The 24,425-nt window shown below is 37.5% G+C and overlaps 1 protein-coding gene across 1 annotated transcript; it reads left to right on the top strand.

Annotated features, from left to right (window-relative positions):
* The first annotated feature begins 3,394 nt into the window (after nucleotides 1–3,394).
* LOC139721549 (myosin light chain kinase, smooth muscle-like) lies at nucleotides 3,395–24,124 on the top strand. Its single transcript, XM_071632867.1, has 12 exons — nucleotides 3,395–3,560; nucleotides 9,305–9,334; nucleotides 9,803–10,105; nucleotides 14,330–14,359; nucleotides 15,070–15,154; nucleotides 16,130–16,229; nucleotides 16,748–16,851; nucleotides 17,352–17,493; nucleotides 18,109–18,302; nucleotides 19,072–19,224; nucleotides 19,754–19,874; nucleotides 21,680–24,124. The coding sequence occupies exons 2-12, from the start codon at nucleotides 9,325–9,327 to the stop codon at nucleotides 21,728–21,730; spliced, it is 1,293 nt and encodes a 430-aa protein (XP_071488968.1). The 5' UTR covers nucleotides 3,395–3,560; nucleotides 9,305–9,324; the 3' UTR covers nucleotides 21,731–24,124.
* The last annotated feature ends 301 nt before the right edge of the window (nucleotides 24,125–24,425 follow it).

Here is a 24,425-nt window from a genome sequence, read left to right on the forward strand (position 1 = left end):
ACTATAAAGTGGTTATGCTGGGTAGTGAGTTTCAGGATTTGCAGTGATTGGGATGGGGAATAGGAGTGTTTTCAAATCTATAACAAATCATAAGGAACAAGGATGATGACATGGTAGCTTCACAACAAGAATGCATGAGTACACGCTCAAGAAAGCAGAACAAAAGAAGAAAGCATGCATAAATTCTACACAGATGAACTTGTTAAGCGCGTGGTATTGTGGTGGAATTACATTGCTATGTACATTTATGTGAGGCTCCTACGTCATCATCTTTGTTAGTCTAATTTGTTTTAGGCTTTTCGAGTATTGATTTCTCTGCTCAAGGACCACAATAAATTCCACAAATTTATACATGGAGCTGTCGATTTATGTACTACATGATGTGAAAAATCAAAAACTGTCTGGAATGCCCCTTTAATGTCCCCAAGTTTGAGACTCCTTCCATTATATACTGTAAGTAAATGCAGTGGAAATAGGGCAAGCTGCCTCTTTATTTGTATTGTACTGTATCGTGTTTATTTCCACATAAAACAAACATAACAAGAATACACAAGCGATAATCAAACAGTTTTAACTGAGATACGGTTTGATTGCCCTGCTCACCCACGCCTGCAAGACAAGGCTGTTCACCGAGGAGTCCAGGAAAACGATGTAATTAGCAACATTATGAAAAAACCCTAAATTTCAGATAACAATATTCAACCATAATGATTAAAAGCAGAAAGTACATGCAATAAAAATACATAGAAATACTACATCCATTCCGCCCCTCGCCCACACCCACTTAACAAAGCTAAAGTTGAACAGAAGGTGCTGTGGATTAGTCAATCATTGATGAAAATGTTGTTGAATAATCACAAAAACAGATAGGATAAGATAATTCATCACCTTGTTAAAAAAGGCTAATTTGGAACAAGATTGCATTCTTGCGGTAAACCATTGAACAGTTGAACCTAAAAGTTCCCCTGTACATGAACATTATTCTACGGTTCGGTCTTGTGACAATTTCTTTGTAGAGAAAGAGAGAGAGAGAGAGAGAGAGAGAGAGAGAGAGAGAGAGAGAGGTAAAATAATAACGATTAGAATGATGATAATGATGATAATAATAACAAAACTGAAACTGGTACTAGTTCTACTAGTACTACAACTACTACTACTCTAATTCTAATTCTGCTACTACCACTATACCACCCCCATACTACTACTGCTACTACTACTACTACTACTACTACTATTTCGTCTACTACAACTACTTCTACTACTGCTGCTGCTGCTACTACTACTGCTACCACTACTTCTACTTCTACCACCACCACTACTACTAGTAGTAGTACTACTACTAGTACTACTTACATTTATGCAACTACTACCACTACTGACTACTGCTACTACTACTACTTATACTGTTGGTTAGGGTTTGGGTTACTACCACTACTGCTACTACACTACTACTTATACTGCTGCCACGACTACTACTACTACTACTACTACTACTTCTACTTCTACTTCTAGATGACCACTATCATATTTTCGATCAAAAATTAATCCCCTAATGATTGGTTGAAGTAGCTTCACGTGATTATATGTATTTTCAACTATTTCAAAATGTTGGCCTATTCGACGCTCCATGGTACACTATTTGGAAAATGGCGTCACTATCTATGATGACATTTTCCAAATAGTGCACCATTTGTGAGATGATGTCACAAAGCAATTCTGACATCGCGCGCTGTTTGGTATAGCCACTTCGTGAAATGTAGCAAAGCAATTGTGACATCACAACGCAATTCTGACAGCGCGCGCTGCAGCTTTGTACGGTCACTTTGTGAAATGGCACGAGGCAATTTTGGCATCGCTCCCTGCTTCGTATTATCACTGCAGGAACCCTCCACAAAAAGTTCTCACCTCATACTATCCAATTCTTCTTTTTTTTTGTTGAAATTTTTGGTACCAGATACAAAACAAATATACCTGCCTAATTCCGAGCTTCTGGTTCAAACGATGGGCGTCGGTGCCTCCAGAAGTACTATTTCAGTACTATGTTAAACAGTACATTTTGGAGTCACTTCTGTCCATAGTTTTATCCAGATTCTCTCAAGGCAAAGTATATTTCATATACAAGTAGTACAGTATTGCAACCGTACTAATACTATTATGGTGGTTATGAAGATTAGACGTTATGTAGAATAATATCAATATTCCATACCAGGCAATGACGGGGGAAATGTGAGAAATCATATCAACAAAATAAAAAAATACAAGCCTAGCACTCTAACCGTTGTTTGATGGAACCTATTGTGGTAAGCTGAGTGTGGTTTAATTGATGTTTCTTAGGCAATAATCATAGGAGATAGATGTTATGAACATGTCAATGCACTCCTTGGCCATCCACACGGACCCACTAGAGCCAGGGGTCATGCAAATGTTGCCGTTAATATTCTCAGCCATGGACGATAATCTTGGGAATAATGACAAGGGCAAGGGGAGAGAGTGACCTGGTCACACAATAAGGGTTGAACCCCCGGTTAGTTACCCTGCCATCCGCGCTACGGACTGCAGTGGGTCCGTGCGATTGGTTGGAAGTGCGCCCGCTCATTACCATACATGGACATGCATATCTTGCATACCAGCATTTAGGGATCATCGCCAACAGTTTCCCTCCGTGCACTCAGAAGCCCACGGTGTAGCTAGGTCCATGTACATACAATGCTGTTATCATTCTTAATGATGATGACAGGTTCGGAGTGAGTGAAAGATCACTGGTTTTACTCAAGTCTATGCTACATCACCATGATAAATGAAAATCAAACATTAGATCGTGCTTATGAATAATACATCGTGAATAATATCAAATTCAAAACTACAGAGTTGCACCATTCAGGAGGACTACAATTTATTGTCGAGAAAGCAATGTCAGATGATGATTAAAAAAAAAACTTAAAAAGGTAATACGTTTTTCAGAAAAGGGTAAGGTTAGTGATGTTGGTGTGTCAGAATATTGAGGTGAAAGCTAGTCGTGTGATCATGTAAAAAAATTGACGTTTTGGGATGGCATTAACTAGTTTCATTGTTAACGATGCAGCTAACTCGTTGTCCGTCTCGTGAAGGAAACTTGGACATGTTTAGAGGACTGAAGTAACGGTATAGTGCTGGTGTATAGCTGAAGAGGTTGGTAGGATGAACTCGCTAGACTGAGGGACTACTATCAGCCCATTCAACACACATAACAAAGTTTCACGCACACACACCAATACATAATCTACAAATACATCCTAACATCGTTCTTAGCATGCACACACACAAACACACACACATATACACTCACACACACTTACGCAGCCAGGGAGAGAGACTCTCCAAACTCTATTGTAACGTCTTGACTACATCGTCGACTGCCATTTTAGCTCCTCCCATCATCCCTGGCTCGCAAAGCATTGTGGGATTGCCCGTATCTCTGACCAGCCGAAGCGAGCTCCGCGAAGTCAGCTTCAGTCGAAGGTAAGGGATCTAACTTCGGCTAAGGCCCGACGTTATCAACTGGCTCCTTTTCCCCTCAACTGGTAAGAAAATTCAGTTTATTGACAATTTTATTCGTCTTTTTGCTTAAATTTGTATATTCAAGAATGACAAATTTGTGTGAATGTGAGAGTGAAATTCTTTAACGCGAGACAAAACTTGCGATTCAAAAAGTGACTCGCAGCCATGACTACTCGATAACTCTACGACGGATACCTCGCTTCGCCATGTCCGCATCCCTATTTGGAATTTTAGGAATGTCTGCGCGAGAAACCATATATCTACTCGGACAGAACGTCAGCAATGTGGGGCAAGTGTATGGCCCAGTTCAGAAGCAAGCTTTACTTTATACATCAATTTACCTGTCCTTATATTAATTGTTATAATGGTAGAATTTCTTCATGCCGTCGGAAACAATATTGCTATTTCAGAGAAAGTCGTTCGTTCTTGTGTTTCTTTTTTTTTACATTTGTAAACAAGATATTAACCTCTCCGAATATTGTTGTCTGTAGCAAAATTAACGTTTTATTTTGAATTATTGAAACATAGATTTGATATCTACAGTGAGTTCGTGCAACTTTTCCACATTGCATTGTTTAAGCCGTTGGTAAAAACTCTCTTTTCGATACTTATTATCTTATCATATTGATATCTGGGTTTGTCTGCTGATGACATTTCTTTTCTATTCTTTTTTTTTTTTTTTGGTTTGGTTTGATGCAGTCTTTGTTTTCACAGTGTTGTTTCTTTCTTTGAATTGGTTATTTGATATGCAAGTGTAATCCGATACTGTCATCGTCTTTGCTTTCCCAAATGTCACTTGTTGACCAATGGCAGTGACCATGGCAATTCTGTTGGAGCCTCCATTAACTTTCTGCTCTGCTACTTTCTTTTTTTCGGTGTATCGAACAATTATGTATGTTGTGTTTTGTTGTTGTTTGTTGTAGCAAGTGACACTTTTATACTTTCATACCTTGATGTTGTTTGTTTTAGCACTGCGCCACACTGTAATCTTATATGACCTATCAATCATTGTTTAACTTCGGGATTAAAGGGGAGTAGTTCATCACACCTGTCGGCTGTTTTAGACTTCTTGTCCAGATATCTTCTCATACATGAAAGACGAAACGTGTGTGTTATACATTAAAAAAAGAACCTACTTTATTTCTTTGTTTTCATTCAAAGTCACACAATATCCAAATCCAACATCAACATCTTTAGTGTTGGTTTGAAATAATTTTTGGAAATGGCATGGAATGAAGCAGGTATCGAACTCTATAAGTTTAAGCTTCCCTTTCAATTAGCACTAGACATACACGAGTTTGTTTTGAATATTTCCTTTATCCCTTTCTATGTTGTTTCTTTGTTGGGGTGATACTTGTAAACGTTAACAACTTCAGGTACACCTCTGACGTTACACAGACCTTCAAACTGCACCTTCAAAATTTCTCTTTTTTTATAATTTTGGTGTGTGTTTGTGTGTGTGTGTGTGGGGGGGGGGGGTTGCACATGACTGTTAAACATTCCAAATAAGATTGCCAAGTCGTCGGAGGCGGCAATCGCATCTCTCTCTCTGTTCGAATTCTTTGAATCAAAGTTACACTACATCTGAGTCTATATCGATAAGACCCTATCTAGTATAGCAGCCTGCTGCTGAATGAAATCACTTTCACAGCTTTAAGAAACGACGCTAAATAATCTCCGTTTCCATTTCTTGTAGAAATTTTAAGGACATTTTTTACCATTTGCAGGTGAACAAAAACCCAGCTTTAGTGATTCAAAATAGTTCTAAAATGTGAGTTAGGGATAAGAATAACCAATGTTAAAATGTGAATCAGTAGAATCAATGTTAAAATATTTTTTTTTTTTGATATACAAATTGTGAGCAATAGTTGTTTCTGGAATAAACAATCTAGGTTTATTGTTTATTGAGAAAAATAATGATATCTCCTTATATTCAAGGCGTTATTGTGAAATATCTATATGGTAGGGTATTTTGTGTAGTACAACTGACCTACACATCCATCAAATGTGATAACTCGAACATTTTTTTATTCACTGCTCCTACTGGTAAACAATAGGCCCCCTACCTTTGAAGACACCTCTGACGCAACTGTGCTTATATTAGCCCAGGTATCTAAAATGATGCGAGTCAATTATGGTATCACTAGCAAACCCTGGGCTAGATCGACGATACAAGTCGTTAATGAAGAAAATCAGAACATTGGCTTATTTCTCTTCATTCAGATTTTGGTATCAATCTCCTCTGGCTAATTGTCGACGCTCCCTCACTTCTCACAGTTCCAAAAATTACAAAACCACAGCATTCTTATCCCATTCTTACGCCAACTGGAGAACACAATAACATCACTCTAGTTCCTCCATTGGGTATCATTTGAATTAGTATCATATTCACACTGTTGCTGCTTACTTTTCATCTCGTATAAAATTTTGCATGTAACTATAGCATCATGTTGAAACAAAATATAATTCTGCCACACCTCTATCGGTACCAAATATTGATTGGCTTGAAGCACTACGGAGTAAATCGTCATGGGCATGATAGGGGCATTTTATGAAATGAATTTCTCAACAAAGTTCAGCTGTTGAATCTGTCCGCATCTGACTGAACCAAGCGTGTTTGATCTTGTCTCAACTATTATGTTAGCTATTATTGTCCATCATTATCATTATCATCATCTATTGAAGATGCTTTCAATTACCGTTCCCCTAACCATGTAAAAAGTAACATCTGAAAATTTCATTCCGAAAGAGATCGGGTTTTTTTAATCAACTGTTTCACAATAGCGATCATAAGACAAAATTAACAAATTATATATAAAATGACTCATGAATATTCATGCCCAAAAGAAAAAAAATAAAGAAATTCTTACGGCCGGGAACTGTTAAAATATCACATCCCTCTATTTAACTTTAACTGATCGTCGTCATTGTCCGAAGTCATTTAATTTTGCACGACACTTTCATGGCCCCATCAATGATTGGATGGGCAAGGTTGGACGTGGATTTCATTAAGACTCCGACACGATATTTTATCCTTCAGATGCATAGCTACGGATGTGACGTTTTAGAATGCTTGCTAAAACCACAGGAATTTCTGCAATGCGGTCACTTGCACCTTAAGAAGCTTTGAAAAAGTTAGAGACAAATACAATACAAAGAGACAGAGATGGAACGATAGAGAGAAAGGATGGATAGATAGGCAGACAGAGAGCGAGAGAGACAGACTGACAGAGAAAGAGAGAGAGGAGGAGGAGAGAGTGAAGGACTGAATATGTACGTTGCGTGTATGCGTTTATATACATGTGTGTGAGTGTGTGTGTGTGTGTGTGTGTGTGTGTGTGTGTGTAAGGGGGATGGGGTTAGGCAGCCTATTAAGCGTGGACCAGCTATGTTAGTCCACTTTAAGCAAAGAAGATTATCATTTTTCTGTTATCTTAAAGGTGACCGGTTTCCACCCAGTCAGCGGGCAGTATCAATTATGCTGACTGGGTGATCATATTTGTATGTTTTCATGTTGTTGTTGTTGTTGTTGTTGTTGTTGCTATTTTTGGTAGGGACAATGGTGTAATGTATGAAAATGAAAAGAGCAAATAGTGAAACTTCTAAGTCCGAATACACAGTAAAAATTACAGAAATGACTCAGTATTTATATAATTTCTGTGATGCAAAGAGAAGAAGAAGAAAAAAGAAAGCTTTTAAAGCCGTACTCATTTTTCCACATTGATTCTTCTTTGCGCTAATATTTCCTGTAATTAAAGCATACACTGGAAATGGGTACATGTATGCTGATATCTTGATATGTCCTCATTAAATAGTGTTTGAAATTAAAGATTCGGCTGATATGCCTTTGTATGTGTGCGTGTTTTGTTCTGTTTTTTTTTTGTATTTGTGTGTTTTGCTGTTAGTAGCGTCTTCGTGTGTGTGTGTGTGTGTGTGTGTGTGTGTCTTTTTTATGTGCGTGAAGATTCTAATCGAGTGCAATACGACTTCATTTCCCGGGAAAGAGGTCGGGGTAAGACATTGGAAGAGATGTTGTGTTTACGTGTTCATGATAATCTTCCATTACCATTAGACAACGTGACGTCACAGCCCTGTTGGAGTCGTTTCATTTGACCTTCCCATATCTAAAGCCTTGTATACCAATATGTTAGAGGAGGAATGTCACGTCATAGAAGAGATAGCGAGAGAGGGAGAGAGAGAGAGAGACAGACTGACTGAGTGTAAGAGACACATCTGGATGATGTGATGGAGAACACTTGGTACTCACTTCTTGAGCACACCGTCCATTAACGAAGTTTTCTCGCGCGCGCCAGTTTGGAAAGTCTTATGCATTTCTTATTGAAAACCGGGGTTTGCTGTTCATGTTAATTCACTGGTTTAACTCATCTGGTCATATTTCAGTGTTGGTTTTTTTTTTTGGTGTTGAGGGTTTTGAAATTTGGAACTTAATTCGCCAATAGCAACTGGAGACATTCTCGGACCAGCAAACAGGTAATGCGTTCTCTAAACAACAATAATACATCCGTTGGCATTGTTTTAGTAAAGTGTTTGAACGCTGGCAAAGACACATGCGTTATTCTGACACATTTATATGTTTATTCCTCTTATTTCTTCATATCTTGAGATTATCGATATATGATACAAAGCTATGATGTGCTGTTAAAAAAATTCTAACTATCAACTTTGGGTTAAATCACACTTTATTGCTCCACAACATGTTGATTTGAAAGGCGCTACCAGATTGATCGCCAAACTTGTTGTTGAAACTTTAATGTGATATCTGGCACATTATGCTTGACATTGGCTTTTTTAATTGTTTTAATTTCTACTATGATATAGATTGGGAATAATGATCATTCATTCACTAACTTCCATTTCATAACATGTGTGTGTTTCAGACCACGCGCATCGAACCTTTAGGAGTTGTGTTATATGATATAAAGAAGAAGCGGCCGTGCATGTTGTGGAGGTACAGAAATTAGCCTGGCAAAAGGTCAAGCACACAATATGCTTCCATATCTTATGTTTGTGTCATATTACGTTACGGAGATGACCCGATAAAGAGCCCTTAATCTGCGCTCTGTTTTGTCAGGTGCATAGAGCTTGACGTGGAGAAATAACAAACTGTGGACAACGTGACACCCACGGTACTTACTTCAGAGCACCCTGAAGCGTCTTTATGCCTTTAGTACAATCAAATAAACTTTCTTTCTGTCGTGTTTTTCTATATCAGAAAAACTCTAAAATGATTTCAATGATCTTGCATAATTACAAATATGAAGCTCTTAAAACACACTTTGTTTCTATGCCGTTTTGCATCTTCTTTACTGCAATATGTTTTTATATTACATGTACTACTAAAATTACTGGGTGTCACGCAAATTTGATTGTATATGCAAGTGTATGTGCGTGTGTGTATGTGTGTGTGCGTGTGTGCGTGTGTGCGTGCATGCGTTGTTTGTAGATGTGTGAGTGTGCTATCAAATAGATATATACCTCTAGCATTGGACAAACATTTTTCTTTCTCTTTTACTCTGTCTTTATCCCAACCCAATGTCTTAAAAGACTAAAGATATCTTCTTCTTTTTTTTATACCGTCGACAGTGTGATGAACAGAGTCAACTGATTAAATGATCTGAATTATATGTTTGTAGGGAATACATTATACTGCATTACTCCAAGTATGCGATGGATAATTCCTTGATAACTTTTTTCCGAAATCATAGTAGGGCCTATTTATGATCCGCTGTTTTTCTATTTCTTCTAGAACTTTAACATCAGCTGAAGATGCCTGCCGGTGAGTGTTTTTTTTAACTCCTTCCTCTGTGAACGTTTTTGATAAAACAGTTATAATCCCGAGTTAACCTCGTATGTAAATGTGAACTCGAGAATGTGAACTCGAAAATTTCTGCAGTCAAAAAGTTTCATGAGAGCAAACATGCGTTAGTTTTGTTTAGTTTGTTTGTTTGTTTGTTTTTTAATAACATGGGTGTGTCTCCTCCTCGAACAACTACATTGTCTTACAACGCTTATTTCGGTAACCTTTGGTGAAACTAGCCGGCTATATGAATTGGAACATATCACTCCTTACTCCTATATCAATATACACCCCGGGCACTCTAGCTTAAAAAAACCTCAATTTGGCTTTGATATATTTCCTTAATTCTATTGTTGTCCTTAATTTGTCTGCCACCATCATATCATGGGCAAAAGGTCATTGTACTTGTCATTACGTAATCTTTCTTTTGGTGCCTATCTCTCCCAGAGCCACCCGAGCCTCCAGCAGACAAGCCTTTTGCCGCCAAGTGCTCGTCGGACACGATCAATCTGGTCTGGGCTGGAACTACGTACGATGGCGGCAGCATCGTCACCGGTTACGAAGTCGAGATCAGCGAAGACGGCGGCAAAAAGTGGAAGGTGGTCGCCGGCAACGTATTTAGCACGAGCTATGCCTGCACAGGCCTGAATTCCGATAATAAGTACCAGTTCAGGGTTAGCTGCATCAACGCCGTCGGCAAGTCTAAGCCAAGCGCCGTCTCAGAACCAATCCAGCCCAGCGCGGATGCGGGTAAGACGAATGTATTTCCTCAGTATACCACTGGGAAAATGTTTGGCTGTGTATACAAATATTTCCCTATGCTGTGTGGAATCAGTAAAGTTTTTCGATTTTTACTGTTTTCTCTCGAAATCCCTATGACTTTCGATATCAGGAAAAAATGGAAGTACAGTAATATGTTTATAATTCCTTAGTTACATAATTAATTATAAAAACAACAACAAATATTCAAAGGTCTTCAGTTTTGAAATTGAATATCGCAGCTGACGTATCTTTTTAAAAATGTATATTGATTGACAAATTTGCTGAATTCTATTGAAGACTTGATCCAATGAAATATCTGTCAGAGAAATAATAGTGTTGTGTATGTGTGTGTGTGAGAGAGAGAAAGATAGAGAGAGAGAGGGGGGGGGGGAGACAAACAGACAGACAAACAAGGGAAGACAGAGACAGTCAACCGATGACCTATGTCTTAACGGGAGGGCACAGCGGAGGCCTGAGATGGACCGGGAGATCGAGGGAGACGTATTAAGTGTCTGAAGAGCAGGAACAGATGACTTGGTGCACACTCGAAGGAGGGTGTAAACAACTGGCTGCCTCTCCCAGTTCATCCATCCTTTCTTTGTTCGATCTGTCTTAAAGAACTGGTCTGAGGACGAGCTGAAGGCCACAAGAGGCTGTTTAACCTACATGTATCTCTGGCTGATAACTGCTAACCCGGTTTCTAGAGTTCTCGTCCTTTCGACCATCTTCTGTCGGATATCTGATTCCCTCAAAGTTCACCTGACCTCTGTTTCTTTCCTTCAGTCTTTCCTTCCTATCTTTTATTTGTTTGCTTTGTTTCTTTATCTTTTAAATAATTATGTCCTTTCCCTCAGTCGTTGAACTTTTTAGTCCATCGCACTGTTTTCTCATATCCATTCCGCAATCCTTTTTATTGTCAACATTCGTATTATCTTGACCTTTGTTTTGGTAAATGTTAAAGAACACTTTTCTTGAATCAAAGTAATTGAACCGTGGTGGAACTATCAATGATTCGAGCTTCGAGGTTTAAGGCATCTTTTACATTCATGTCAAATTACACATTTCCTCTCTCATGTTTGTGTCATGAAAGTTTCCTTGCTGTTTAACTGATCATTCTTTCCGATTATTGAAGTTTCTGACGTCAGAAGAAGGGGCGGGGATTGCTCTAAATTTAGACCCCGCTAAATGTCAAGCAGGTTCTCTTGACGACTTCTACATGTCAGTTGTTCAGCTGCTCACGCGTCGCCACCAGCGCCTTCACTGGAGCGAGGTATTCCGCGCAATGGCATAAATTTAGCTACGCGGAATGCGAATTTAAGTGATGATACAGACGTCGGTATGCTTCTTGCTAATCAAATGTAACTCCTTGATATTCATTATGAAACCACGAAGTTCCTATCTACGATCTGGCCGCAGTCAGGGAGGGTATATAGGAATGCGTTCCTGGACTTGTCAGCATGAATTTCTGATGGGTTTATTCACGACTGGTATGCATAAATAAAGCTTATATCATTCCTTTTCAGATTTAGCTGACGACCTTCTTAAAGTGATTGTTTTTCGTTTTAAAATCAAGAAAGGAGGTTGGACAAGAGAATAGAAAGACGAAGGTTTTATAGGCTTGTGTAATAGTTAAAGGTTAAAAAAAATGCGTACTAATATAATGTTGCGTTAATGAAAACGGAAAAATCAGAGAGGTAGATTATTGACATTTTTGTTGGGGGGGGGGGACGGACACATCTGAGAAGTTTCACACTACAAAAGTTAGACAGTTCGGCAAATCCTTGTCTTCTAAGAATTTGACAGTTCTCCATTCGGTTTGTGCAAAATGATTCCCTAATTTTCAGTTTCTTCCGCGAAAAATATTCTTCGGACCTGTTCTTAAGAGAAATATTTTTTTTTTTTTCGTGTCCTGCTCAGCGATAGCAGTCTGTGTACGGCCAGTTAATATTTTGAAAAAAAAAAATGAGCAAATGACAATTCGAGAACAGACTGACGGACTCTGTGGACGCAAGGATAGCCATAGTGTTATTGATAGGAAAGGCATAAATTACTTCCAAAAAATATTAATTAATCTCATAAGAATGTTTGTCAATCTTTTATATAGCAATTTATCAATGAACTGATAATGAAGCATTAATTTTTTTTTTCAAACAAACAATGAAGACCAATCGTCATTGACATTATGCCATATTACATTATAATAATTCTTTGGCGCTTTTAACAGCCTGGAAATAATATCATCGTCTGCCTAAGTATTGCCATACATTTTCCATAGTGTTGGGAAAGCAAAAACGATTAAGATACACTCCTCCCTCGAGAAGCAGACGAAAGGCCAACAGCGTTAGGTCTAAGCAGAGTGCACAAGAGCTCTGGTCTTACAAAGAAGGATATGGAGGATGCTCCGACATTTGACTTGGGTGGAAGGGGAGCTCAGTGATGTTAATGAAAATAACATCTGGGATCCGTGAAGCCTCCGTCCCCTTTGTTATTAGGGACCAATGCTTCTCATCAGCTCCAGACAGGAGAGCGTGATGAGGGCAAAGATGGGAGAGGTCGGGGGACCAAGAGATAATTGAAAGCAATACGAGCGTCTGGAAAGGACAAACATCTTTATTGCTGCAAGGCATGGACTAGTTAGATGTATCACGAATCTACATTCATTATTTGTGGAGGTGTTTATTCTTTATTAGAGGGAGGGAAATGAAAATGAACATTGATTGAGTAAACGTCATCGTCATGCCTTATGCTAATGTATTTTAAAGAATGATTTTAGAGTCTTCATAGGGCTTACTCTGAATAGTTAATTTATTTCTCTACTGGTAGATACTGCTAGAAGAATTGAATGAGGGACATTGCTCTTATCGAAAAGAAAATAAATGGAAAGGGACGGTGACAAGTGGAGTTATCAAAATCAGCCACTGTTGTAATGACATTATCTATGAATACAGATTGAATGAGTATTCGTGAAACATTCTTTTTATTTCTTTATCTCGTGTTAAAAGAATAAACTTTCTTCAGATTTTCCAGAAAGACATTCTAAAGCTTTAATCGTAAGTAGCAACAGTTTACAGCATTACAATCATTGCACTGATTCCACATCATGTAACATACATGGCCTAATCTGTTTATTAAAGAAAGATGGATTTTCCCTCTCAACTTTGCTACCTTTATTTGAGTAATTCAATAAAACATTATCGTAGAATTTAATTGTTCACGTATATGGCGTATGTGGCATTAGATGTGCCTTGATGGCATATATAATATATATATATATATATATATATATATATATATTGGCACAAACACACACAAACAAAACGACAACCTAACTGAGTGCTTAGTCTCATAAACAAAGTACAAGCCAAATTTCAAGATAGTATAGCATGACATAAGATTTCGATGGAATGAATACGTCATCTTGCATATTGATGATATTTATGACATTATCTTTGGGTGTTTTTGAACGAAGTAATGATTTCTGATAATTATATACTTATTGTAGATAGAATATTCTCTTTGAGCTTGCTTCATCTTTTATTCATTAACAGGATTCATGTCCATGTGGAGATTAGCTGCAAATTTGAACTTTGATAAAAGAAAGCCGCGAACGATGGGCGGTATTTTTGTCTCAGCTTCTTCTCCACGAATCGTCTAAGTGATATCACGTGAAAATCACGTGACACCAGCGTGGTACGATGGTGGTTTATTTTCCGACCGACTGGATGACCCTGCTCCTGGATTCTACGTCACGGGCGATGACATGTTTTCGCATACTTGCCATACTCTTCCACAGGACATGAGCCGTTTTAGCCTTGGAAGAAGATCCGAACTTGATGAATGGATAAATTAGATATTCGTCCGCAAAGGGTACATTCTCCTCAGAAGACATCATGCAGTATATGATTTACCCCACTAAACGGCGTTCTTATAATACTCGTGAAAAAGTAACAAGTTGAATGCATTCACGATGCCGCAGATTTTTTAATTGATAAAGCAGGTAATTCTAAAACGCCAAACAACCCTCTCGACCATTCTGATCTTGACCGAATGAGATTGGGATGTTGAACTATGTCTCTTTGGCCCGATGATATCGATGTTCGTTATGAAGATTATGTCTAAACTGATATTTACCAATACTGTAATGTGTATTTGAAGCCGCTGTGCTCCAAGATGACCTGAAAGCATTTCCTTTTGGTTGTTTCTTCACCACAGGTGATGACATTGACGAGGAAGAGGTGCCAGGTGAGTAGGAAAGGTCATGTCAAATCGACTTTGATTTCTTGTCATCAAAGAGGAAATCCAGATACAAGGATAGATGTACATAGTACCGACATAGTAGCAATCAACAACAACAACAACAACAACAACAACAACACATTAACAAGACCAAGAGTGGATTGGAGAAGTTAAGGAAGAATAAATTATGTAGCAAGGAAACAACAATAAACAGGACGAGTAAAATTCTCCATGAAAATCAACAAAACAGATCGCCTAACAGTGCGAGTTTTTGTTTACCCCTGCCTTAATGGAGAGATCGATAGAAACGTGTAATAGAAACGCACAAGAGCAATGCTTTCATTGTCAATCACATGGATTAAAATACAATAATAGATGCATATAGTTAACCGGATATTGAATGATAAAAATATGAAAAAAATAAATCAGCAATTTATTTGTTACCCCTGCCCTAATGGAGGGACTTGTAGAGAGTATTTCTTTCATTGCCAATCATAGATTAAAATTGCTTTTGCACAGAAATTGTTATGGTTTCTATACGTGCAAGTATGACTCTGGTCCTTCCGTTGTTCCTTGTCACTCTTTGTAGACCTCTTGTTTTAATCCATTTCCACCCACTCTATCAACACGATACCTGTTTTCGTTCTCCCCCATTCCCATTACGCTCCCCTCATTCTTTTAAAGTCCCCTTCTTTGATCTTCGTTGTCTGTCTCAGATGAAGCAGCCTTTGAACCTCGTGATGTGAAGGTCAGATCGGAGAATGTTAAAGAGTATTACGAAATCAGGGAAGAATTGGGCAGGTAAGTACATGTAAAACCTGCAGGTCTTTAGTTTTTGAAACCTTCCCAATAGCTTGAGCCATGGACCCCTCACGCTTAACAGTCAGTTTCTCACGCCACTGCTCTTGTTCAATAGTATGAGACAATATCGCTCTTGTAGTTCGTATATTCTATTTTGGAGACGCCGCAAAACCTGATGCAGTTCACTAAATTCGGAATTAAAGCATATTCGTGGTGTGTTTTATAGATTCCACCGGATTGTATTAAGAGCAAATACGATTTCTTTGATATAGGTGATATATGATTATAATTTTCTTGTGACAGTAATCTAAAAGCTGCATTTTATCACCAGACCTTTGGATAATTCAAATGTTGAAAATAATTATGCGGCAGCAACAGATCTCGCGGAAGTTATAATAATCACGGATGTGAAATAATCACTGTTACGTAGTAAAATTTTTATTTATTGTCGACGACCTGAAAACTGCTCATAAGTTCGATAAAGTTGCATACCTTATGGCGTATTCCCTTGATATCGTCCTGCTATCTTGGCTATATGGCCGTTACTGTTCAAACAAAGATGACATGGAAAAAGAATAATATTGTGTCTCATATAGCACTATATTGATCAGGTATTTATCAGCGTAACCATGATAACACTCTTTCACAGTAAAGTAGGAAAACTATGTTTTATAATGCATCATTAGCACATTGCTGTCGGTAGCAGTAAAGAAATGGATAGTTAACCTTTTGTGTGCTTTGAGTGCTGATTGACACAGAACACCTTAGAACATTGTACATATTGACAAAGAAAGGGTTAACAGTGATTCAAACAAAAATATTAAGTTTGTAAACCTTAGTGAAAATTACTGTTTTTCTCGAATCCATATCTGAATATTCCTTCTCCATATATTTTTATTTATGTTTGATCTAAAGACATCTATTATTGTGCTCTCTTTCTCTCTCTCTCTCTCCCTCTTCAAATCCTTATTCAAGGGGCAAATTTGGTACCGTGAACAAGTGTGTTGAAAAGAAGACGAAGAAAATGCTGGCAGCCAAGTTTATCAAGGCAGAGAAACCAGACGACAAGAAAGAGGTATGTCTCCATAGACACCTGTCAAAACACACTTATCCCCCTCCCCACACACACATACCCACACATTCATCTTTCCACTTTTGTTGTCAAATTGTTAAGTGTACCGTATAGTGTTAAAACAGGGAGTTAAAGCGTTCTCAAACGTGCTGTAATCATAGAAGAATGATAAATGCGCTTGGCTGTCGTGCAAGTAATCGGCTGCGAAGAGACTGTTCGAAATTTCTTGCTTGAATTAAGATGGAATCCATGCTTTTGAGGGTGATAAACAACATAAATGTTGGTATGTTTTACATTGGTATAATCTCGCGATATTGTAAAGCGTTTAATCTTGCCAAAACTATAGTGATGATGAGGAATTTTCTTCAATAGAGTTCCAGGTAGGTTGACAGTTTGCAGATGGTAGATGGAAGATAACCTTACATCAAATATTTTTTCATGTATTCTTTCAGATAAAAGCAGTGTGTTATTTTGCAATGTTTACAGATAGGTCATATGAATTTACTCTCTCTCCCTCTCAGGTCGAGCATGAGATCGAAATTATGATGGTTCTTCAGCATCCGAAACTCCTTCAACTTTACGATGCGTTCGCTACTGGCAATAACATGGTCATGATTCTTGAATAGTAAGTGACAAGTAAATTTATCGTATACCTCTTGTAGACGAAAAGCAGCTGTGAAAGGAAGCGGTCTTGCACATAAGACTTACACGCACAAAGCCTTGGGCACATTCCACAGATTATCAACTTTAGTAGGTTTTACTTCCATCTGTGCAGCTTGGGATTTCTCCCATCCAGTGGGTAGACATTATGTTTTTGGGTCACTGTTTCGATATGAAGTTTATTAGGTGACTTGCCACAATTAGCCTTGATTTGCATACGCCGGGGAAGTCATATCATAAACACACGTTATAAAGTGCTGTGTCCGAGTATTTATATGTCATTTGGAAACATGTAAATGTCACAAATGCATCATCAATACCTTTCTACTGACAATGAATGAGGACATTAATTTAGGAAAATGCATAATTAGTACCCAAAGTTATGGTACGTGTAGAACAATGAGAGAAAAGATCGGCAATGCTCCTTTGTAAGTCACGTGGTTATCGCATCGCGCTTTTCTTCAGCGTTTCAGGAGGAGAGTTATTCGACCGCGTCATCGACGAGGAGTTCGAGTTGACGGAAGCTGTAGTCGTGTTTCTCATGAGGCAAATTTGCGAAGGAGTCAAGTTCATGCACAAACAGAAGGTTCTTCATCTAGATATGAAGGTTTGTATCAGAACATAACTTTACATGACGCCATTTTGGCCACTATATGCAATCATTTCTATATACCGAAATGATTGCGTCCTAGTTGAAAGGACTACTCATCATACCATACCATCCAAACCGGCTCAAATATTCATATACTGAAAGCAGATAATTTTCTGTAGTCTATTTATAGCTCCAATGGGTTGACTAAAAAGCAACACAACCACAGTATTTACCAAATCTCATAGCATCATTTGCTTCCGTAATATAGTTCTGTTAGGGACAAATGAACATACATCCTGTAATACAAGCTCAATTTAACATGTCATTATTGTATTTATCTTTCTCCATAAATTTTCAGCCTGTCTTTAAAATCTGGCTCTAGTTTGATGAGTAGCAGTCATTCTGTATAGTGGTCTAGAGGACTTCACGAGAATATTAGCTACAGATATTAAGAAGACGGTGTTAACAAAACAATTTGATAAACCTTGTTAGTGTCATCATATACCAAGTACATTCTGAGAGATATGCCGAACATCTAAGCAAATATGATATTTTTCTGTTTAATGAATGAGCTTTGCTTCTGCTTTCCTCTTACTTTGTTCTTTTTCTCTTCTTTTCAAATTTCCCCAGCCAGAAAACATTCTATGTGTGAGAAAAAATAGTAACAAAATCAAAATCATCGACTTCGGTCTGGCGCAGAAGTTCACCAAAGACCTGAAAGTCTCGTGCGGAACACCGGAATTTCTGGCCCCGGAAGTGGTTTCCTACGACCCTGTCGCTTTCGGAACGGACATGTGGAGTGTGGGTGTTATCTGCTATATCTTGTAAGTATACGGTTTTTGTGAACTCACCACCTCCTTCTTTGAAGATGTGCTCTGGTGCTACGCAGTAAGATGATTTCCGTGCATAAATGAAAAGAAATGAGCATAAATAAGCAAAAATAGAGAAACACGCACATAAATGAATTATCCCCGAGATCAGATCTCTCCATCATCTGTCCCTTTGCATCCCAGCGAAAAATTACAGGGAAAATTTCATAGGTTAATCATCAAGATAGCTAATCACCCATGTGATTTGAAAACCATCTGCTAACTCAAATGATTGTTAGTGCTAAGAAATTATTGCTTTTAGTATGTACGTAGCGTGTACTAGTGATATCCAGTTTACTACTTTGTTTCCAGTTCTGATCTCTCTTTCCTCTTCTTCTTCTCTCCTCCATCTCCTGCCTCCATCAGAGAATGAATGGGGAAAGTATATCACCTGTCTTTACCAATGTTTGCCCCTACTTTCGTTCATATATTTTATATTTTTATTTCAGGGAACTCGTTTAAAACTGTTAATATCTGCCGGGTTGTTATTTTCTTTTCTCTTTACTCATATTGTATGCCATGTGTAGGTGTTAGAAAAATATAACCTCTACGGTCGTATATCTTATTATTCTCGTCTTTGCTATAGTTGTAACCATTTAATGTTTATAAAATATGTGTAATATGCATGGTATGAAAAATGTGAATACACGATTACGAGTTAAAGCTTCTATCAAGTATAAAAAAGAAGTTATCATATTATCTCTTTTTCCTCTTTCAAATTCAGGTTGAGCGGATTTTCGCCATTCATGGGCGACAACGAAGGTGAGACGATGAGCAACATTCTAAAGGTCGAGTGGGACTTCGACGACGAATGTTTCGATGAGATCAGCGACAACGCGAAGGAGTTCATCGAGAAGCTACTGCTGGAGGAGAAAGAGTAAGTTAAAGTGATTAGGCGTTAAATCAGTTTTTATCATGGTGAAGTAGTGATATACATTGTATGTATTGTTCAGTGTCATCTAAAGTAGTAGATATATAAACCTTCTACCAGTAGTCACATTTCTACAATGGATTCTTCTTGTAGGCAAAAGTTAGTCAGATAAGGTGCAGAAAATGGAACGATTCGAAGTTTGTCCCAGGAATGCTGTAAATTGCAAAACAGGTTAAGCATCATTTTTAGATATTTGAAGTAAGTCCATCATCAGAAAGAATAAAATAAAACCTTTGTAGTGACACCTTACTTGATACATAACAAGGAATATTCTTGAAGTCATGATAGAAATATGCAATATTTTCTTATCATATTCTGTATTTTTAGCAACTTTATTAGCAGATAACTCAAATTAACACAAATGAAGTTGACTCGCCTTGGGATCAAACTTCATCTAAGTTTATGAGCTTTTTCGTTATCACCATTTGGAACATTGCCTTGACGTCTACCTCCCATCTTATCTTCCTTCGTGCAGTGACAGACTAACAGCACAGAACTGCTTAGATCACGACTGGCTGAAGAAGGAGATGAAAGGATCCGGTGCTGCCATCTCCAAGGCTAGGTTGAAGAAATACATCATCAAGAGGCGATGGCAGGTCAGTGGCCGTAGTCAAAAGAATGGGGTCATCCCACTAGACCGAAACCCACGAGTTCGACATTGAAAACAGGTCCATGAGTCATACAGCTCAAGCGTCATACAGCCCATGAGTTTGACACTAGGCAAATAAAACCCGTGAGTTCGACACTATAGATTAAAATAGCCCACGAGTTCGACAGATACAACACGGGGCTTAATGTGTCGTTTTCGTGGGCCTTGTTTTCTTAGTGTCAAACTCATGGGCTGTATGACTCGTAAACTGTATAACTTATGGAATATATGACTCATGGGCTGCAAGACTCGTGGGCTGTATGACTCGTGGGTGTCGGTCTCGTGACGTGCACCCAAAAGGATGCAGGTCGTTATTCCGAAAATGAAATAAGGTTCGTTTAATAGTTTGCACTTTCTTTTCGTTTTGAGATAAACTAACCTTATTTCATTTCGGATAAACGAACTTTCGAAGTAACGAGCATCACCCATATAAATATAAATATAACTTTAAATATAAATGTAAGTATAAATATAAATATAAATATAAATATAAACATAAACATGAATATAGATATAAATATAAATATAAATATAAATACAAATATAAATGTAAATATAAATATATGTAATATCCGTATATATATATATATATATATATATATATATATATATATATATTTACGAAGGAAAATGAATAGGTGGACGGGAACATTTGAATTCATAACATAGTCAGGCCTGTATACCTTTTGATATCTTTCTTGGTTTCTATGTATGACCATTGATGACTGGGTAATCGAGGGAGAATCTGTTGAAGGGCTGTTACTATGTCACCTGCGTTGCTTTGTTTTCTTTTTCAAGATCCACGATTTATCGCAAACTATATTTAGGGTGGTCCACAATTTGAAATCTGAGCATGTTGCAAGCTCAGAATCTGAGAATATTGCAGAAATTGTATGTGCGCTGAGCGCACATCACGAGCACGTAGCACGTAGTATTTCGCAGCTTAGCTCTCTTTGTGCTGCTTACATTCAATGTTATCACTCATGTTTTGCACACAAATATTTAGGTACCAGGTACTTTGATGTTATGTTTTGCACAGTTTTTTCACATGTTTGAATACATTTTATTTTGAGTTTGTTGTAAAATCTTGAGGATGTTGCACAAGACTTTGCTGGCTTTTGAAGACGTTGCACAAGATTTGAGGATGTTGCACATGAATTTGAGCATGTTGCAGCGACATGCTGAAACCCTCGTGGACCACCCTGTATATTAAATTATTGTGATAATCACATAATAATTGTACCTCTATTACTATACATAAATCTGCGAGCTTCATGTGTATGAAAATCTAAGATATATATATATATATATATATATACATTGTATATATATATATATATATATACATTGTATATATATATATATATATATATATATATATATATATATATATATTAACCATGCAAATCGTTCATCTCGGTAGTCATTTTTGTTGTGTTATCCATTGTGCGGAGGATGTACTTCTTTTCATTGCATTAACTTCGTAGAGCAAGTGAGTGAAAAGGGGAAACAACAATGTAATTTGATACATACAAAGTGAACCCTCTACAAAATTGCAAGGTCAAATTAACGTTAAAACTATTGTCTTTTAGACCATCAAACACACATCCTCGACCTAAAACTCAATGAAGACCGCTGAAAGTTTGCGTTTTTAAGCAGGGACTTCTAAACATAGTCTACCCTTGCCGTATGTCTTTAATAATTGTCCGATGACAAGATTTTGCTGTGATATTCTTTTTGTTTCACCTGCAGAAAGCGTTCAACGCAGTAAGAGCCATGATACGTGTAAAACGCATTGTGTAAGACCAACATCCCAATCAGGAGGAGTATCGGATGTACATTACTCTAGGGGTGGTTTACAGTGGCTGTCGTGGGAACGAGCTGAAATTAGCACCCTACCATTGAGAACACCTGACTAGATGAAGAAATCAAGGAGTCGGGATGACATTGGACTCCTCCCATTCGGCCACTTTGATGTCTTTTGATTTTATTCTTATCATTTATTAAATAGTTCTGTTCAATAGCTCATCATTCATGTCTACAAACCACGGATATGGTATCATTCATTGGTGTAGTCAAAAAGATTTCAGTTTCCTAGTAGATATTTCACAAACTAATTTGAATACAGAATTATAAGTTTTGAAAATATAAGAGTTGTAAGCGGAGGACTAAACGCTTAAGTTAATTATAATATATTTGAATGATTATGATCAACCTTTACGATTCTCTCAGTCAAATCATAATGTTTGAAAGGCAGGAGTAACAAATTCGTCTTATAAGTGATATTTATCATTATTGTGATAGTTAATAACTAAAGGTTTGTTTTCGATTGAAGTGGCGAGGATTTTTTTTCATTACAATGTACCACTCTCTACAATGATTTTTATGAAGACAATTCTTAAACTCAGACTCTCGACTACAAGTGCAAAGCAGAATAGGTGACAAGATTTTCATGAACAGTACTCCCAGTTAAAAGTTCAAATGAGAGCGAACAATAAGATAGGTAATCGCTACTTTAGCAAGAAGATGTCATTTTGAAATTAAGTACCAACAGATGCAGTTTTATTTCTATCACATCTTTTCAACGTGATACTTGCCATGCAGAAAAGGCTTCAAAAGGAAGAAGATATTATATCTCTTAGTCGAGGTTTCTATCTCCTTGTATGCTGGTACTGGAAATTGGTTGAAAATAGTACATAGAATGACGTCACTAATTTCCATCCTTTGATTTTGATTTTGATTTTAACCGAGTCATTACCATCCATTGTGACGGGATAAACTTACCGGGGCTTTGTTTGTGACGTAAGAGCAGGATATCAGTGTTATATACTATTAAGATGAATGCTTCCTAGCACAAATGATAATACACGTACACACACTTCAGCTTGTATCCTGTAATTAGTAACACACTCTTTTTTTTCGCTTCCTTTGCATAATTTTGACATGCCGCGTCAATACCGGTATGAATTCTTATTTTGGAATGTGGAAAGCAAAGAATTGCGTTCTTCGGGTTTCAAGAATCTTTTAGGGTTTGTTCGTTTTCGCAAATGCTTCTTAAAAGTTGGTGTTTGGTGAGAGAGACATGTTAAGAGTATAAATTCGGAAGCATCCCGTCATTGTACAAATGATGTTTGAGTTTATTCGTTAGGAGTGAAGGGACATTTTAATGCAAGTGTCTGAAGACGGATTCGTCTCTTTTTCCAGTGTACTACTGTTTTCTTTCTTTCATCTTCTGTGCTGTATTGTATTATTTTTTCATGTAAAAGCTATAAAAATCATGAAGGAACAAAGTGATACTTTTTTATGTGAATCTGTGGTTTTGTAGAAAATTTGGAGTCCGCTAAAACTCTAGTATAAAGTACAGTTGTATCATTGAGTGTAAAGAATCGGACGAACAGTCTTACAGTGCAAATGGCACAGACGAGTTCGAGTCAGTCTTTAGGTTGTAGTTGTGCGAGGTAGTTATCTGAATATTGCGAAATATACCATATACAAAAATACATAAAAAACGAAAAAATGGGCAAAATGAAAAAAAAAAGAAAACTAAAGGTGATGCACATGCTGTGTAGTTAGATTTATTTTCCCGGAACTTGCACAGATGCACGTAGATGGAGTTTATAGTGGGTGGGATACACGCGGAGTATATAGTACTATGCTCCGATAATACTAGCGAGTACGATAGAATATCTCATTCCAACAGAATGCTGTATGAAATAACGAGTCAATGTTTGCTAGCAGGTTTTAACACTCCACTTCTACTTTGTAACTGATGTTTGGGACTGCTGTGCTTCATATAAAGAGAACAATAAGTCTTAGAGGCTAACTATGCGCATACTATTCTTGTTTATTTTAGTGTTTTATTCAAAATATGATTAGAACAAGATCAAAGAAGTGATATCATGCCCAAATTCACAGGTGGAATCAGAGGTCTGGTATATACTCTTCGTAATAGGTACCGTGGGATTATTCTGATCAACAAAGTCAAAACTAGACATGTTTAATCTCAATTGTCTTTGAAAAATATGTAGTAAAATCTATGTTGTGCTTGTTTAAAAAGAGAAAAAAAAATAACTAGCGAACAAACCAGAACGAAAGGGGTTACACGTGTCAAAATTTGATTATGCCAGGGTGAAATATAGAGGTAAAACACATATACTTCGTTGTGAGATTGGGTTGATGTAGAATAACATTATATGGTACAGGCACCTGCCGTGAGTGGCGTCAAGCGGAGCGCTGCTATGTTCAAGCGCCCTCTTGGGTTGACCCCCAAGCTCTCGCCTTGACCCCCAAGCCCTCGGCTATGACATATCTACCTGTCGCGGTTGTATAGTCATCTTTATACTTGTATACATTCAATATGTGCCTATTTATTAGATAGAAATGTAATTTTGAAAATACTGTGTATATTATATCCAGTTTGGAATAAATGTCTATTTAGACATTTTGTAACGTCGTACCTATTTCTTTTCACGTGATATCATATCTACATCCGACTGAA

Source organism: Diadema antillarum, unplaced genomic scaffold (genome assembly GCF_040938485.1).
Source record: "Diadema antillarum isolate AM-2024a unplaced genomic scaffold, OU_Dant_1.0 scf00000013, whole genome shotgun sequence".
Classification (NCBI taxonomy): domain Eukaryota; kingdom Metazoa; phylum Echinodermata; class Echinoidea; order Diadematoida; family Diadematidae; genus Diadema; species Diadema antillarum.